The sequence below is a fragment of the Oratosquilla oratoria genome, chromosome 9 (genome assembly GCF_046742065.1).
Source record: "Oratosquilla oratoria isolate Oo_2021 chromosome 9, ASM4674206v1, whole genome shotgun sequence".
Taxonomy (NCBI): domain Eukaryota; kingdom Metazoa; phylum Arthropoda; class Malacostraca; order Stomatopoda; family Squillidae; genus Oratosquilla; species Oratosquilla oratoria.
The window spans coordinates 41,568,457-41,585,087 of NC_134785.1; the positions used below are offsets into that span (position 1 = coordinate 41,568,457).

Consider the following 16,631-nt stretch of genomic DNA (forward strand, 5'->3'; position numbering starts at 1 on the left):
TGTTGAATTATGCGAGTCCTGCATGGGCTCCTAATCTCAGTGAGACACACCACAACACCCTTCAAATCATACAAAACAAAGCCCTAAAAACAATTACAGGCTGCACAAATACAACACCTACAGACCATTTACACCATGAAACAAAAGTCCTCAAAGTCAAGGACCACCTCGACATGAGAGGCACACAAACACTTGCCACAGCCACCACAAACACATTACACCCGCTACACTACATAGCAGAACACCCACACACACCAAGAAACATTAAAACAACACCCAAAGACCTTTATCACGCACAGATACTCTCTTCTCTTCCTCCACAACCACCAAATACCAGCCTCCAGAAACATATTCATAATCAGATCACTCACCGCTCCATTAACACACTGAAAGACAACACACTGCTGCATGCCAGACCCCCTGATATCCACTCTTCTGAATCCTCTCTCCCATGAAAGGACAGAGTCCACTTGGCCAGACTGCGGTGCGGTCACCACCCAGCACTTCTAAGCTACCAGAAGAGGCTGGATGACCGCATTGTGAACAGCTGCCCAGGATGTAACACTTCACCCCATACCATACAACACATAATGGAAGACTGCATTATACACAATCATGCACGCAAACAACACAACATACGCTCTATAAAGGATTTGTGGGAAAACCCAGTTTCGGCTATGGCATTCCTTGGGGAGACGGGACTGCTCGGACAGACAGTCTAGGGAACGACAACAACAACAACAACAACAACAACCTCATAAGAGAAATTAAGACAAGACAAGAGCAGTCATTATCAGACTTATTAGTTGTGTTCCAAACGAAAGAAACATTACACTTCAACAGGTTAGGGCGGTAAAATTTCACGATAGCATGGCGCAGGTGGTGGAAGCGAAAAGCTAAAGCTTGTTGGCTAACCCCTACCACCCCCTACTCCCCTTCTCCTCCCCTCCCTCCCTCCTGTATCAGTACCCGGCGGTTGACACGTAACCGCAGGCAGCCACCCACGGCTATCCCCTCGCCCCACACCCTTTTTTGAGCAGTTTCCAGTGTACATAATGACCGCATTATATGAGGATCGACTGTATATGGTAAAATAGAAAGCAGTCACCACAAATGTTTGTGATGTTGCTGCGTGTGTGCGTATGCGTGCCCGACTCGGCGCGAATTTTAAAACGGTTACAAGGCAAAGACGTCAGCTCTATACCCAAGCTCGAGGCAGCCATTCAGGAAATCTGGGATAATTTTGAGCCGACAACCCTCCACAACCTAGCTGCTTCACTTCCACGTCGTCTTGAGGCTGTGTTAAAGCGCAAAGGACTCCCAACCAAGTATTAGGTGAGTAAAAATCCAATAAATATAATGATTAATTACATTTTTGTGCATTTTTGTTTAGATTCGCTGAGGCGCCGCGAACTTTTGTCAAGCACTGTATATATATATATATATATATAATATATATATATATATACAGTATATATATATATATATGTATGTATATATATATATATATATATATATGATGAAGGTGGAAAAAGAAGTCACGGGTCTAGTTCCGAGTTACTGAGTTTATTCCTGACCGGTTTCGCTCTATGCTTCTTCAGAGGAATGTGACTCTGGAGTGAAGCTGGCGGTATACATAGTCTGAGTAAGACCGCGTTCCCTCCTTGGAGGTGGGTTACGTTTGGTTGTACAATGGTTTTTAATACAATGAACAATAGTGATAATAATACAATAAATTGTTGTGATGTTATTACAAAACAGCTCCGGTGTGTGTGGAATGTTGATCGAGGGTGTAACATTGTAAGTGAAGTTACACCCTCGATCAACATTCCACACACACCGGAGCTGTTTTGTAATAACATCACAACAATTTATTGTATTATTATCACTATTGTTCATTGTATTAAAAAACATTGTACAACCAAACGTAACCCACCTCCAAGGAGGGAACGCGGTCTTACTCAGACTATGTATACCGCCAGCTTCACTCCAGAGTCACATTCCTCTGAAGAAGCATAGAGCGAAACCGGTCAGGAATAAACTCAGTAACTCGGAACTAGACCCGTGACTTCTTTTTCCACCTTCATCAACTTGTCACAATGTACCAACATATATATATATATATATATATATATATATATATATACATATCATATATATATGTATATATATATGTATATATATATATATATATATATATATATATATATATGTACATACATACATATACCAAGGCTTTTTCCCCCTTCCAAGGGAGGTAGCCAAAAAGGGAAAGGCATAAAAACACTCCCACCCATTTCATCCCTAAATACCCTCCACACCCCTCCCACCCTTCCTCTCATCTGAGCACCTCCTGGATGACGGGTCATCCCTGCACCCTGCCCACAGCCCTGGGTCAGAAGCAGTGTCGCAAGACACAGCACATCCACAGCAAGGCCGCTTCATTTAATCGGCGACCCCCCCTCTCAGTCCCCCTTTGCATATAAGGCGAGGACGGGGAGAAATCCCTTCGGGCTGCGTCAAAATTTACTCACACATACTACAACACCCCCCACCCCCCCGCCCATTTCTCCTCATGCAGTCACAACATCATCCATATACAACCATTCTCCACTCACCTCTGTCTTCCGTCCTCTCCCTTCCTTCCTCAACAGACATTCCCCTCTTCCCCAAAGCCCCCTTCACCCCATCCATCCACCTCATCCTAGGACGTCCCCTCATGTTCACTCCCTCCACATCTGCCTTCCATACCTCTTTTACTAGTCTTTCTTCACTCATTCTTTCCATGTGTCCAAACCATCCTAATATTCTTTCATCAACCCTATCTCCCAAATCCTTTGTTACCCCTGTTCTCCTCCTCACCTCCTCATTTCTCACTCTATCCAGCCTAGTAACCCCTACCATACTTCTCAGACACCTCATCTCAAACACATTCAAACTCCTTCTCTCTTCTTCTCTTATGTTCCACGTTTCTGCCCCATACAGTGCTGTTGGCACAATCACTCCTTCATACAGTCTCCTCTTCGCATCCATTCCCAAATGTCTATTCCTCATTACACTCTTTAAACCACCAGGGCATTTACTCGCTTCTCTCAATCTACATTCTACCTCCACCTTCACTCCACCTTTTCCTGCTACACTTGCACCCAAGTATCTAAAACTATCCACTTCCTCCAGTCGCTCTCCCTTAATGTTCACTTCCAGTCTACTGCCACTTTCACCCCTTGTACATCTCATCACCTTACTTTTACCCACATTTATCTTTAGCTTTCTTCTATCACATACTCTCCCAAACTCTGCCACCAGCTTCCTCAATCCCTCCTCTGACCCTGCCACAAGCGCAGTGTCGTCCGCAAACAACAGCTGGCTCACCTCCCACTTTTCTCCATTTTCTTTAACCATCTCCAATCCCTGACTCACTACCCTTGCATTCACCTCTCGCACCACTCCATCCATGTATAAGTTGAACAGCCAGGGCGACATAACGCATCCTTGACGAAGTCCCACCTTTACTTCAAACCACTCACTCTCTCCATTTCTAATCCTAACACATGCTCTACTACTCTCATAAAAACTCTTGACAGCTCCCAAAAGCTTTCCTCCTATCCCATAAATCTGCATAACCTCCCACAGTGCCTTTCTGTCTACCCTATCATAAGCTTTTTCCAGATCCATAAAAGCCCAAAAAACATCCTTCCCCTTTCCTATAGCTTTCTCACATATCTGTCTTACCACAAAGATCTGATCTACACAACCTCTACCCGTCCTAAATCCACACTGTTCCTCACCAATTACTCCTTCTGTTCCTCTCCTAATCCTCTCAATTAAGATCCTCCCATAAGCCTTCCCTACTACACTCAACAGGCTAATCCCTCTGAAACTACTACATTCACACTTGTCCCCTTTTCCCTTGTAAAGAGGAACTATACAGGCACTACTCCAGTCCTCCGGTACTCTACCCTCTCTCCAGCAAACATTAAATAACCTCACCAACCAGTCCACCATCACTGAACCTCCCTTTTTCAGACATTCTGCATGACATCCATCCAGACCAGGTGCCTTACCTGCTTTCATCATCTTTACAACTGCCTTCACCTCATCCTTCCTTATTTCTCCTCCATTCTCCTCACTCATCACTCTCATTTTCTTCGCATTTCCCACTGCAGCTATCTTTCCTTCACATTCAGCAACTCCCTAAAATATTCTGCCCATCTTCCCCTCACTGCCATCTCTTCCATTATCATCTCTCCATCTGTACCTTTTACCTTTTCTTCTCTACTTGATTCGCCTCCTCTTCCTCTCTTAATTTCTTTCCAAAACATCTTTTTATTACTTTCAAAATTTTCTGTCATACTCCTACCCCATTTCACATCTGCTCTCCTCTTTGTCTCCTTTACCTTTTGCTTTACTTCTCTTTTCTTTTCTTTGTACGTCTCATATGACTCCCCTGTCCTCTTTTGTAACCAATCTGTGAAAGCTCGCTTCTTCTCTTCTACAACCTTCTTTGTTTCCTCATCCCACCATTCACTACCCTTTCTTCTATTTCCCCCTGTCCTTCTTGTTCCACACACCATCCTTGCACACTTTAAGACTCCCTCCTTGAACCATCCCCATTCCTCCTCCACACCCATCTCTGCTCTATCCTTTACTCCCTCCCACTCCTCCTTCAGCTTCTTTTCGTACTCCTTCTCCTTTTCCTTTTCATTCAAGGAGTTCAATCTAAGAACCTCCCTACCTTTTGTCCCTTTCCTCCTTCTCCATCTATCCTCCACTCTCAGCTTACCTTCCACCAAAAAATGATCTGATATTCCCCCACCCTCTCCCTTTAGCACATGTACATCCTTAACTCTTCCTATCATAATCCTATTTACCACTACATAATCCATTAGCGCTCTATCTACCACCCTTCCCTCCACCACCCTCTCCCATGTGTACTTATGCTTGACTTTCTTCCGAAACACTGTATTTGCTATCATCAACTCTCTTTCTAGACACATTTCCACCATCAACTCTCCACTACGATTCTTTCCTGGAACTCCACACTTCCCAACCACTCCATCGATTGGACCATTTCCCACCCTAGCATTAAGGTCTCCCAGTACTATTACATTGACATTTCTTCCTAAACCCTCTATGCACTCATTTAAATCTATCCAAAAGGCCTCCCTTTCTTCCATGCTCTTCTCACTGCCAGGCCCATATGCACTTACAAAGACCCACATCTCCTTTCCCAGTTTCACCCTCATCCACATTATCCTTGAGGAAACCTCCTTCCACTCCACTACACGTTTACCTATCTCCTCACTTACTAGAATAGCCATCCCTTCCCTCCCTCGCCCTCTCTTCACTCCTGATAACCTCCCACTTACACTCCCAAACTTACACTCACCCTTCCCTTTCAACTTAGTTTCACTCAAAGCCAACACATCCATCTTTCTTCTCATAAACATACTACCTATCTCTTCCCTTTTACTCTCATCTGTACCACATCCACGCACATTAAAAGACCCAAACCTTAGGGTGCTGGCCCGAGGCCCTCCAGCACCCCTTATGCCTTTCCTTTTCGTTTTAGGAATCTGCCCCTTGGGGCTACAGGGAGAAGGATGCCTAGTCCCTCTCCCCGTCCCTTTATTCTCGCCTCTTACGATCCAAGTGGGAAACTTGGTGGTAGTATTCTTTTCCCCCACCACAGGGAATTCCCCCATCACAGAAAGAGAATACTCAGAGAAATGGTACAGGACAGCAACAAGGGGTTGGGGGACAGCATAACGGAGGGACAGTCGTAGCATAAAAGTGTCATCATTTCTCTATGAACAGAATTTCTTCTATCATAGACAAAATTATGTGTGGCTCTGGTCCGTAGGGGCGCCCCATATAGACCCTAAAGTATCGACTGCATGCTACTTTGCCACAATAACAAGCAGCCAATACCCCATGTGTGTATATATATATATATACACACACACATATGTAGATATATATACAAGTATTTATTGTAGGCACCGCAGCGGGTGTTCCTGGCAGGACGTTTGGGGGAGCGAGGGCAGTGTGCCTTGGTTCCACAGCTGTGGCAGGTATTGTTAGCCACTCAGCCTTTCCCAGGGTCGTGCCGGCAGCCGCCCGATTGGCAGGGGTCGCTGGGTCGCTGGGTCGCGAGGAGGGTGCAGGAAGTGGCTGGGGTGGGGGTGGGTGTGCCTGGCGTTGAACACTTTTTGCAGGGAGGAAGCTGATGCGCTGTACCAGTTCCTCATCCCTCATGCCCATGAGTATCACCGTTTTCATCTGTGCCTCCACGCAAGCAACAACACCTCCAGCCCACAGGTCTACCTCTCAGGCCTTGTCCTTGGTGCAGCCATAGAAGTCGTCGAAGAACTCGCCTTGCACCTGTCTGCATCAGAACAGGTTGCAGCGCCAGTGGGCCTCGATTCGCACGTCTCGGAGGTGGGATAGTCCAGCACTTCGTCAACCAAGAGCAGGGTATCATGGGGCGTGTCCAGAGGATTCTGCAAACTCACATGTACACCAAGGGGCAGGCACAATCTGAGCTATATAAGCTGCATGTTGTGCAGCATCCTATTAATGCCAGTCACAGCAGCATAGTAGTAAGATTCTATTATTTTCCTTTTGAAACTACACTTACATACATACATATACCAAGGCTTTTTCCCCCTTCCAAGGGAGGTAGCCAAAAAGGGAAAGGCATAAAAACACTCCCACCCATTTCATCCCTAAATACACTCCACACCCCTCCCACCCTTCCTCTCATCTGAGCACCTCCTGGATGATGGGTCATCCCTGCACCCTGCCCACCGCCCTGCATTATTCCAGTCCATACAGTGGCCTTCTTTGTCTATGTTGGAAAAAAGAACTCAGTTAGATATGCACAACAAAATTCCGCTGTTTTCGAACACACAGACAAAGAAGGCCACTGTATGGACTGGAATAATGCAAAAATTATTTTCAACTCCAAGTGTAGTTTCAAAAGGAAAATAATAGAATCTTCTATGATTAAACAATTTCTTAATTTTAATATCTCAAGTGGACAATGATCACCAGATTGTATTACTACTTGGGCTGTCAATAAATTATTACCATCCTTGGTGAAGGCGGGTGACTTGCTGCGCAAAGCAATAGACGCCACTTGAGCCCTGTCTATGTTTCTTCTCTTTCTCTGTATATTAGACATGTATTTTCCTCACTACTCTGTATTCCACTGAAGAGGATCACAGTCTGTGATCGAAATATATAGATATCGTTTCTTTACAAGGGAAAAGGGAACAAGTGTGAATGTAGTAGTTTCAGAGGGATTAGCTTGTTAAGTGTAGTTGGGAAGGCTTATGGGAGGATCTTGATTGAGAGGATTAGGAGAGGAACAGAGGGAGTAATTGGTGAGGAACAGTGTGGATTTAGGACGGGTAGAGGTTGTGTAGATCAGATCTTTGTGGTAAGACAGATATGTGAGAAAGCTATAGGAAAGGGGAAGGATGTTTTTTGGGCTTTTATGGATCTGGAAAAGGCTTACAATAGGGTAGACAGAATGGCACTGTGGGAGGTTTTGCGGATATACGGGATAGGAGGAAAGCTTCTGGGAGCTGTCAAGAGTTTTTATGAGAGTAGTAGAGCTTGTGTCAGGATTAGAAATGGAGAGAGTGAGTGGTTCGAGGTAAAGGTGGGACTTCGTCAAGGATGCGTTATGTCGCCCTGGCTGTTCAACTTATACATGGATGGGGTAGTGCGAGAGGTAAATGCAAGGGTAGTGGGTCAGGGATTGGAGATGGTTAAAGAAAATGGAGAAAAGTGGGAGGTGAGCCAGCTGTTGTTTGCGGAAGACACTGCGCTTGTGGCAGGATCGGAGGAGGGATTGAGAAAGTTGGTGACAGAGTTTGGGAGAGTATGTGATAGAAGAAAGCTAAAGATAAATGTGAGTAAAAGTAAGGTGATGAGATGTACAAGGGGTGAAAGTGGCAGTAGACTGGAAGTGAGCAGGGAGAGCAACTGGAGGAAGTGGATAGTTTTAGATATTTGGGTGCAAATGTGGCAGAAAAAGGTGGGGTGAAGGTGGAGGTAGAATGTAGATTGAGAGAAGCGAGTAAATGCCTTGGTGGATTAAAAAGTGTAATGAGGAATAGACATTTGGGAATGGAGGCTAAGAGGAGACTGTATGAAGGAGTGATTGTGCCAACAACACTATATGGAGCAGAAACATGGAACATAAGAGAGGAAGAGAGAAGGAGTTTGAATGTGTTTGAGATGAGGTGTCTGAGAAGTATGATGGGGGTTACTAGGCTAGATAGAGTGAGAAATGAGGAGGTGAGGAGGAGAACAGGGGTGGAAAGTGAGTTGGGAGATAGGGTTGATGAAAGAGTATTGGGATGGTTTGGACACATGGAAAGAATGAGTGAAGAAAGACTGGTAAAAGAGGTATGGAAGGCAGATGTGGAGGGAGTGAACATGAGGGGATGTCCTAGGATGAGGTGGATGGATGGGGTGAAGGGGGCTTTGGGGAAGAGGGGAATGTCTGTTGAGGAAGGACAGGAGAGGACAGAAGACAGGGGTGAATGGAGAATAGTTGTATATGGATGATGTTGTGATGCATGAGGTGGAATGGGCGGGGGGGATGGGGGGTGAGGTAGTATGTGTGAACAAATTTTGACACAGCCCGAAGGGATTTCTCCCCGTCTTCTCCTTTTAATGGGGGGACGGAGAGGGGGGGTCGCCGATTTAAAGAAGCGGCCTTGCTGTGGATGTGCTGTGTCTTGCGACACTGCTTCTGACCCAGGGCAGTGGACAAGGTGCAGGGATGACCTGTCATCCAGGAGGCGCTAAGATAAGAGGGAGGGTGGAGGGGTGTGGAGTGTATTCAGGGATGGAATAGGTGGGAATGATTTTGTGCCTTTTCCTTTTTGGCTACCTCCCTTGTAAGGGGGAAAAAGCCTTGGTATATGTATGTATGTACTTCTCATCACATGTGTCCTGTTACAATGTTCACTAACTGTGCATATCTTATACTACATATTCAATAAGCAATGAGAACAATACAACTTTTCTTCATTGAGCAATCTATACGCTAAGTTTGGGGCTCTATTCACAAACCTTGGAGCTGTGGGTCTCCTGTAAGACATCCAATGCAATACACTGAATGATCTGACAATTTGAAAATTATATGAAACATTTCCCCACCTTTGCAAATCTGTTGTGTGCCTTCTTCATGACTCCCATTGCAGCAAAGTCCTCATCTGCTCTGGGTCGTATCTCACTTGCGAGCTGTTCAAGGAAATTTGTGACTAGATCTGGCTCTTCAGCTAAACTTCCACGCAAGGCTCTGTCAGACACAAAAAAGTATTTGGTTCTTCCAGCATAAGTTTGTCAGGAATTCAGAGAAGTATATAAAATATAAAAGCAAAGTGACTGATCTTTTTTTAATATTCCCCGGTTTATATACAAACAGCCAAGATCAATCACTACACACCTTCTCCATCAAACCCAGACATTAGCCCCACAGACAACAGGGAAGCAAATAGGTGGGGGTGGGTGAATGCCTTGGCTGGCTACCTCCTTTGTAAGGGAAAAGAAGCTTTTTGGTATATAAAGAGATTTGTAAAATTGTTGTTTCATACCACCATCCAGCACTGAAATGGCAACAACACAGAATAGATTAGGCTACAAAATGAAACTGCCCCAGATGCAATCACCTCACAAAAGACACAGAACACCTTGTCTTACAATTTCCTTTCTACACCTTCCCCAGACAGCAACACAACATCTTATCCCAGAGAGACTTGTGGGCCAATTTAGTGGCCATTAATAGTTACCTGGGAGTTGTGGGTCTCCTGCAAGACAGACCTAGTGCACTGGATTGACTGATTGATTGTTGTTTTAACTTAACAACCTTTAATAAATGAACCTCAACCTCTTCAGTTTGAGGTCTTTCCCTCAGTTGAAAAAGCTTCTACACACCATCTTGAACAAAAATCATGAAGGATTGTGAAAGAATCACATTCTCTCTTTAGCCTGGGCTGCATTTCTCACCAGAATAAAACTACCTGGCATACAGCAAAACAAAATCTACATGGGGCATCACTGCACCCAAGCTCTATATTTACCTGTGAGCATATGATGGAAACCCACACAAGGTTGCCATCTCATGACGAGCCTTCAGGAGTTCCTGGAGGAGATATTCTTGATGGGGATCTGGATGGAGGAAAATCTTATAAGCAGCTTCTCTTGTGATCTCCATGTGTGAATCGGCATAGAGACCCGTGACTACTACATTGTCTCCCTCAAGTGCAAAGCTGAAAAAAAAAATTAAAGCTCAATTTGAATAAAATTAATGTTGTATAATTGATACAACAAATGCATTTTATTAGTTATTTGGGATCAGTGATGGGATTGACTTGAGGTGACCCCATGGGATGATTACTTGAGAGGAGCATCATCCTGTCTCCATCCCCAAAACCTATCAACACTTACACCTTCACACATGGATACAAGGCTGATGGATTATTACTCCTCCAGACTGATCACAAGACTTCTCCCTAAATACATTCATTTTACCCTTTTTTACACAGATCTGAAAACCAGTACCTGCTCTCCTCCTCCTATTTGCTAATGAGAAACATTCTAACTCAGAGAACATCAACCATGTTCTGACTTTTATTCCAAGAAAAGTACTACTGGCTGTTATAAGCCATGAGTCTCTCATCATAGATTGGAGGCATCAAATGATTGATAATACTACATGCACTTGAGTATAATGCACACTTATATGATGTACAGTGAAATAATGGAAAAAAATTCATGTATAGATGGCATATCAATTATGAATATCAGGACTTATTCCTGCTTATTACTTTTTTGTGTGTGTGGGAGAGGATCCTAGCCAAAATACACTGCTCCTCTCCTGTATACTACAACTAGGTAAATACAAGGCAGATAGATAGAGAGACAGAGAACAAGATGGATAGAGAGGTTAAAACTAAGACAACCATAGGAAATGGTTATTTCTATCCTTTAAACTACACTACCCAAGACATCATGTACCAGGAAATAAGACTCTACAGCTTTTACTACTTACTGGTGCCTTATTGCATCTGGGAGATGGCTCTTCTTGACAGATCTAGGCTGAAGAGTTCCATTCATAAAGTGTTGACCCAAAGTTAGAATTGCCTCATTCAATGCTGCTACCTTCTGACGATTTTTCTCATCAAGATGAATACCTATGTGAATGGGAAACAAACACCAATGAAAAAAGATGGATGCACAAGGTAAGGGAAAAGGGCAAACTGAGTAAGACAGCAGACTGGAGTGAAAGATACAGTGGAGGTGATAAAAGCAGAAATGGATCTAGGCAAAGAAGGTAGCCAGAAAGGAGAATGGGAGATAAAGCAAGTATGTTACTGACTGGATGCCACAGGTTGGGAAGCTTGAAAGAGAAAGCCCAAACAAAAGGTGGAGAAATGACAGAAAAATTTAAAAGTGATGTGGTGGAGAGTGGTGCAATTATATGCTACACAGAAAGGTTTGGGAGAGGTCTTTGTTCTAGAATAAACTCCAACTGGCTGACTGATGACCAATTTACAATTCTCTCACACAGTTTTGCTATCATGCTACCTGTGCTTTCAATGCCACTGCAATTATCTTTTAGACAAGAAACCAATAACAGTAAATATAATTATTTTAGCTTTTGTTCTTTACTATTTCATATATATAGTGATTTTTTTCTTACAATTATAAATTTCATCCCCTTGAAAATGGAGCATGTGCAGGAGTCAGTCCCCTAATTCCTGCCCCAATATAAGTTCCAACAATTATTACACAAAGATATTCACTACACATTTTTTTTAATCAACCTACCAGATTGTTCGAAGTCAAAGAGGAACAGCTTCCCAACATGGTGATCAACAGCTGTTGTGGGGACTTTATCTCCATTCTCAACTACTTCCTTTAAGCTATCATAAAGTTCCTTATGTGTGTTCAACCTGGCATCAATAAAGAATATTTAGTCATGACCTAAAGAACATTGTACACTAATTAATAACCTTTAAATGATAAATTTCATATAATAAAATACTTGTAAAAATTAAATTGTAAAACTATAAGTAAACAATAAATTATTAAAATATAACACAGACTTTTCAACAAGTCCGCCTATGGCAATGCACGCATTCTCAGCTCCATTCGCAAATCTTTGCCCCGGGTGTGCTATCCGTATAAATTCTGCTAAGTCTGCAACACGACATAAAGAGTCTGAGAGATGATCAAAAACCTGTGACAAGAAAAATACAATTAAAACAGTTTTCCTACTCAAACTGAAGCCACAATTACTTCAACGTTGATCTTGGCAGTAAGAATTATATAACACAAAATATGATACAAACCTCAACCATTTTTCTGGATCTTTTTGGTGAACAGCATTCTTTAACCAATGCATCACACTCCAATATGGCTTCTTCTTTAAGCAAATAAAAACCATCAGGTTCACTAAGTTGAGGTATTCCAAAAAGACCCTGAAATTACAATTGTCACATGAAAAGTCACCCACTTTCCAATGCAGGGTCCTTTCACACCTAGCCTGCCCCAATCAGCTGACTTCACAGTAAGTACCAGTACCTGCTGGGGAGTCGATCCAGGTCATAGTGAAAATGACCCCTACACTAGTCTATCATCCAAAAGTCTGGGATAGGTAAGATTTTAATTGTGCACACCTACACAATAAAGCAATAGAAAATTAATTATCAATTCTGTAAATTATAATAGATCAACGTAATATGCAATTTTCTTGGTGGAAATCAAAACCAAAAAAGGTGTTAAAACGTGTTTTCTAACGAACAAAATCTCAGTGGTTGAATGATGCATGCTTGTTTTGATGGGTGCCAAGGTCGGAGAAATGAAAGGATGATAAATTAGTCTATTCTAACCTAACAACTTAACCTAACCTAACAACTTAACCTAACTTAACAACTTAACCTAACCAATGTTTAGTAATTCGGTAACTCAAATTCTAAGGATCATCCGGGTCATCTTCATCACAGATGCTGATGGCCTGATTATCATTGCACCTCAGGCAATTAACAGATGACAGCAGATCCCCGTGTTCTCTCATAAAGTCCAAGGAAGCCATATTGTCTTTGTAACAGCACTTATTATCGTCACCTGGAGTTGGAGAACACAAGTCCACAACATGAAAGCTGTCATCTGATAGTGACTGGACTGGCATGGTGTCCCTACTGTATCCTAGCAGCTTCATTCGTTAATAAATTTACTTGTAGCAAGGATTTTTTTTTTTTTTATTCCCATGAAAATCGCACATTGCATTAATGTATCATAATTTACATAATTAATTTTCTAATACTATATTACATGGGTGTACATAACTAAAATAATACCCTACGATATATCTAATGTCTCTACTAGACAAGACCCTTCACTATCTACCATGGAACTGATTTATCATTTTGACTGGTACCTGAACTCTGAAGCATGCAGCAACATTCAGTTAATCCGCTGCCCCTGAACCTCGATTTCTGAACATGTTTCTTCAAATCATTGATTGGGCTACGGGGGCGATACTAAACCGTGCCCTAATCACTAATGTAAATGTAGTGCAGTGGTAAGTCAGTGACAGTGGGAAATACAAAACGAGTGATTTCCGATAGAAAGAAACGTCAAATTCCTTTGAACCAACAAGAATGTTACTAGAAATATATGTTTATTCGTTGAAAAAATGCAACACAAATACCAAAATTTCACCAAATTACATCACTTACAATATCGTTTCGCTGAAGCTGCAAAGTAAAAGAAGGACTTGGTTTAGTGTTGAAAGCAGAGGCTAATGGTGTCCATGTATTCACAAAACGTATACTAGCTGGAAAAGCATTATCATTTATTCTTTTTGCATATTTATATGCAGGTCCTATATGTCTATTTATCTTATTTAGGCGTCTCCACTGAATTTTGCCCAAACTAGAGACTGACATTGTGTTTTGTTTACGTTTTCACTACCACTGTTACCGTGCTCCGTTCTAGCATTTGATGACTGCGATTACAGTGACAATAAGATGTACTAGATTTAATCATGCGAGATATAGATAAAACTTTCTAAATATATGCCAAATAGGAGGTAAAACTTAACAGGAAACAGGTAAACGTTTCAGTCATGAAATTTTCTGAAAGGATGTGCTGAAATTCACTAGAATCAGTACAGAGAAGAATGACCAAAATGATACATGAATTCAGAAATTTGCTTTACGAACAGAGGCATAGGCATCTACTTACACTCGCTGGAAAGACGCAGAGTGCGGGGTGATCTAATAGAGGTGTTCAAGTGGACAAAAGCTTGAACAAGGGTGATGCAAACAAGATCATCATATTAAAACAACAGAGCAGGACTCGCAGTAATGGTTTTAAACTGGACAAGCTCAGATTTAAGAAGGAAATAGGCAAAAACTGGTTTACTAATAGGGTGGTCGACGAATGGAATAGACTTAGTAACCATGTAGTAATTAAGCGCTGAAACTAAGAGGTGATGATGGATACGGAGCTGCCTAGTGTAGGCCTTATGGTCTCTTGTAGTCTCCTTCATTCTTATGTTTTTATGTAAATACCCCCAGGTCAAAACGCCCCCGGTGTTTGCCTACTAGTCAAGTAAAATAAAGGTACTGTTTCTTATTCTCCAGTCATCGTACTTTGTTTTGATTCCATGTATGGTCCCAGCTTGAGTCATAAGATCTAGGCTATTATTTCACATGACTTTGTGAATTTCCTATATCGAATCTTATTTTCTCTATCGATTTTGCCCACTCCCATCGTTGGTCTGAAAACCAAAAAGTCACCCAATTTTGCCATCATTGAACGATGGCAGGAATAGTTGTAGTTTCTATTATTTGTATTATATCAATCCTGATTACATTTTTCACTTCATTTGGGGAACATACCACTCTTATATACATTCCAGTCTAGGACGGATTAGGGTCTCTATGAATTCCTCGTAATTTCGTCATCCATGAAATGAGAAACCATCTCCATCATTATATCCATCCTAATATCCCTACCATATTTCTTACACACTTCATCACATGTTTAGGCTATCACTTGTTCATGATGATGATTTGGTTTAACGTAGCGAACCCCTATCAGGAGGTTAGGACAGTGCCACTTGTAGAGAACTTTGTAGCGTGGAATCTAATGAACTATACCCTTGGTCCAACTCGCTGGTGGCAAAGTACGGACTACGTACGTCACCTTGACCTCCGCCGTAATTAGTAACATTCTTACCCGCTCGATCGGCCAGCTTTAATTCCAAGGCCCCGGTTCCATAGAGTTCGTTAAAACATGAAAAGCATCGTTGGAGTGATGATTGGAAAGGACATGAAACCAGATAAGCATATAAATAAGATGTTCGGAGAAACCTACAACTTATTGAGAGCAATCAAAGTGGCATTTACTTATATGGACGAAGAAATGGTAAGGAAAATACTAACTACACTAATAAGACCAAAACTTGAGTACGCAGCATCACTTTGGACACCCAGTACCAAGAAGAATATTAAGAAACTAGAAAGATTACAAAGAGCGACAACCAAACTAGCACCGACACTCGCCGAACTATCCAACTCTGGAACAAAGAAGAGAAAGAGGAGATTTGCTATCTACAGAATAATGAAAGGAATGGAAGTTTTAGATAGGAACGACCTATTAGTGTGGGAAAACGGTAAAACAAGAGGACACGGAAAAAAATTGAAAAAGGATAGTTATAGAAAAATCTTGAAAAGGAACAGTTTCCCACACAGAGCGATAAATACATGGAACAAATTAGACAACAAAACAGTATGTGCTAACACTATACAAGATTTTAAGATAAAACTTGATGCGGAGAGATACAAAGACGGGTCACCACGAGCATAGCTCCCCTCCCGTATATTACAACTAGGTAAATACTACTGTTTTGTCTGTTATGTGAACTATGACAAAATGTCGCGGGAAGGCCGAGTTGACAGGCCGCGCGTATGAGAATTGAAATTCACATATTTGATCTACATATCTATAAATATTATTGATGATATTATTCATTTAAGTTAAGAAAAAAAATCGTCAAATATTTGTTTATTGTAGCAAAGTACATAACATTTTCATGTGTACAGTTTTGCATAAATATGATTAGTCACTAATTACTGTAGTTACCCATTTAATTGTACCGTTTTTTGTGAAGCAAACTCCAAGTAACATGAAAAAACGAGTTTGTGAACTGTAATCTGTAAACCGTGATTACTAGTGCTGGGCAAATACCGCTAATTTCAATACCGGAATTACCGGTAAACAACAATGCCGTTACCGGAATTACCGGGAAATTACCGGTAAAAGACTCGTGAGGTAGTAGTGACGTCCCAAGTTCGAGTCGCCTTTATGACTTAAATCTAAACAAATTTCATCCTATTATGGTGTGTAGTCACAAGTTTTGTAACGTCGTAACTATAAAAATCCTGCGCTCCGAGTCGTTACTCCAAACTCTCGTGGGCGGGGAGTAAGGTCACAGCATTACCTCCTCTCCCTCAGTGCATATTAGGCCTACGCACCAATCCCCCCCTCCCCCTCTCACACCCCACTTCCGTCTCTATGTAAGTGCAATTTCATAC

The 16,631-nt window shown here is 42.1% G+C and overlaps 1 protein-coding gene across 1 annotated transcript in view; it reads right to left on the reverse strand.

The window, feature by feature from the left end:
* The window catches only part of LOC143028337 (mitochondrial intermediate peptidase), a 40,747-nt gene extending 26,725 nt beyond the window's left edge, over positions 1 to 14,022 (reverse strand). The window contains exons 1-7 of the mRNA XM_076190275.1: positions 13,767 to 14,022; positions 12,378 to 12,506; positions 12,132 to 12,265; positions 11,854 to 11,978; positions 11,075 to 11,216; positions 10,104 to 10,292; positions 9,181 to 9,322 (exon numbers count right to left, since the gene is read on the reverse strand). Of these exons, the coding sequence (XP_076046390.1) occupies positions 9,181 to 9,322; positions 10,104 to 10,292; positions 11,075 to 11,216; positions 11,854 to 11,978; positions 12,132 to 12,265; positions 12,378 to 12,506; positions 13,767 to 13,976 (1,071 nt within the window). The 5' untranslated portion in view covers positions 13,977 to 14,022. The remainder of the gene's footprint in view (positions 1 to 9,180; positions 9,323 to 10,103; positions 10,293 to 11,074; positions 11,217 to 11,853; positions 11,979 to 12,131; positions 12,266 to 12,377; positions 12,507 to 13,766) is intronic.
* Between the last annotated feature and the right edge of the window lie 2,609 nt (positions 14,023 to 16,631).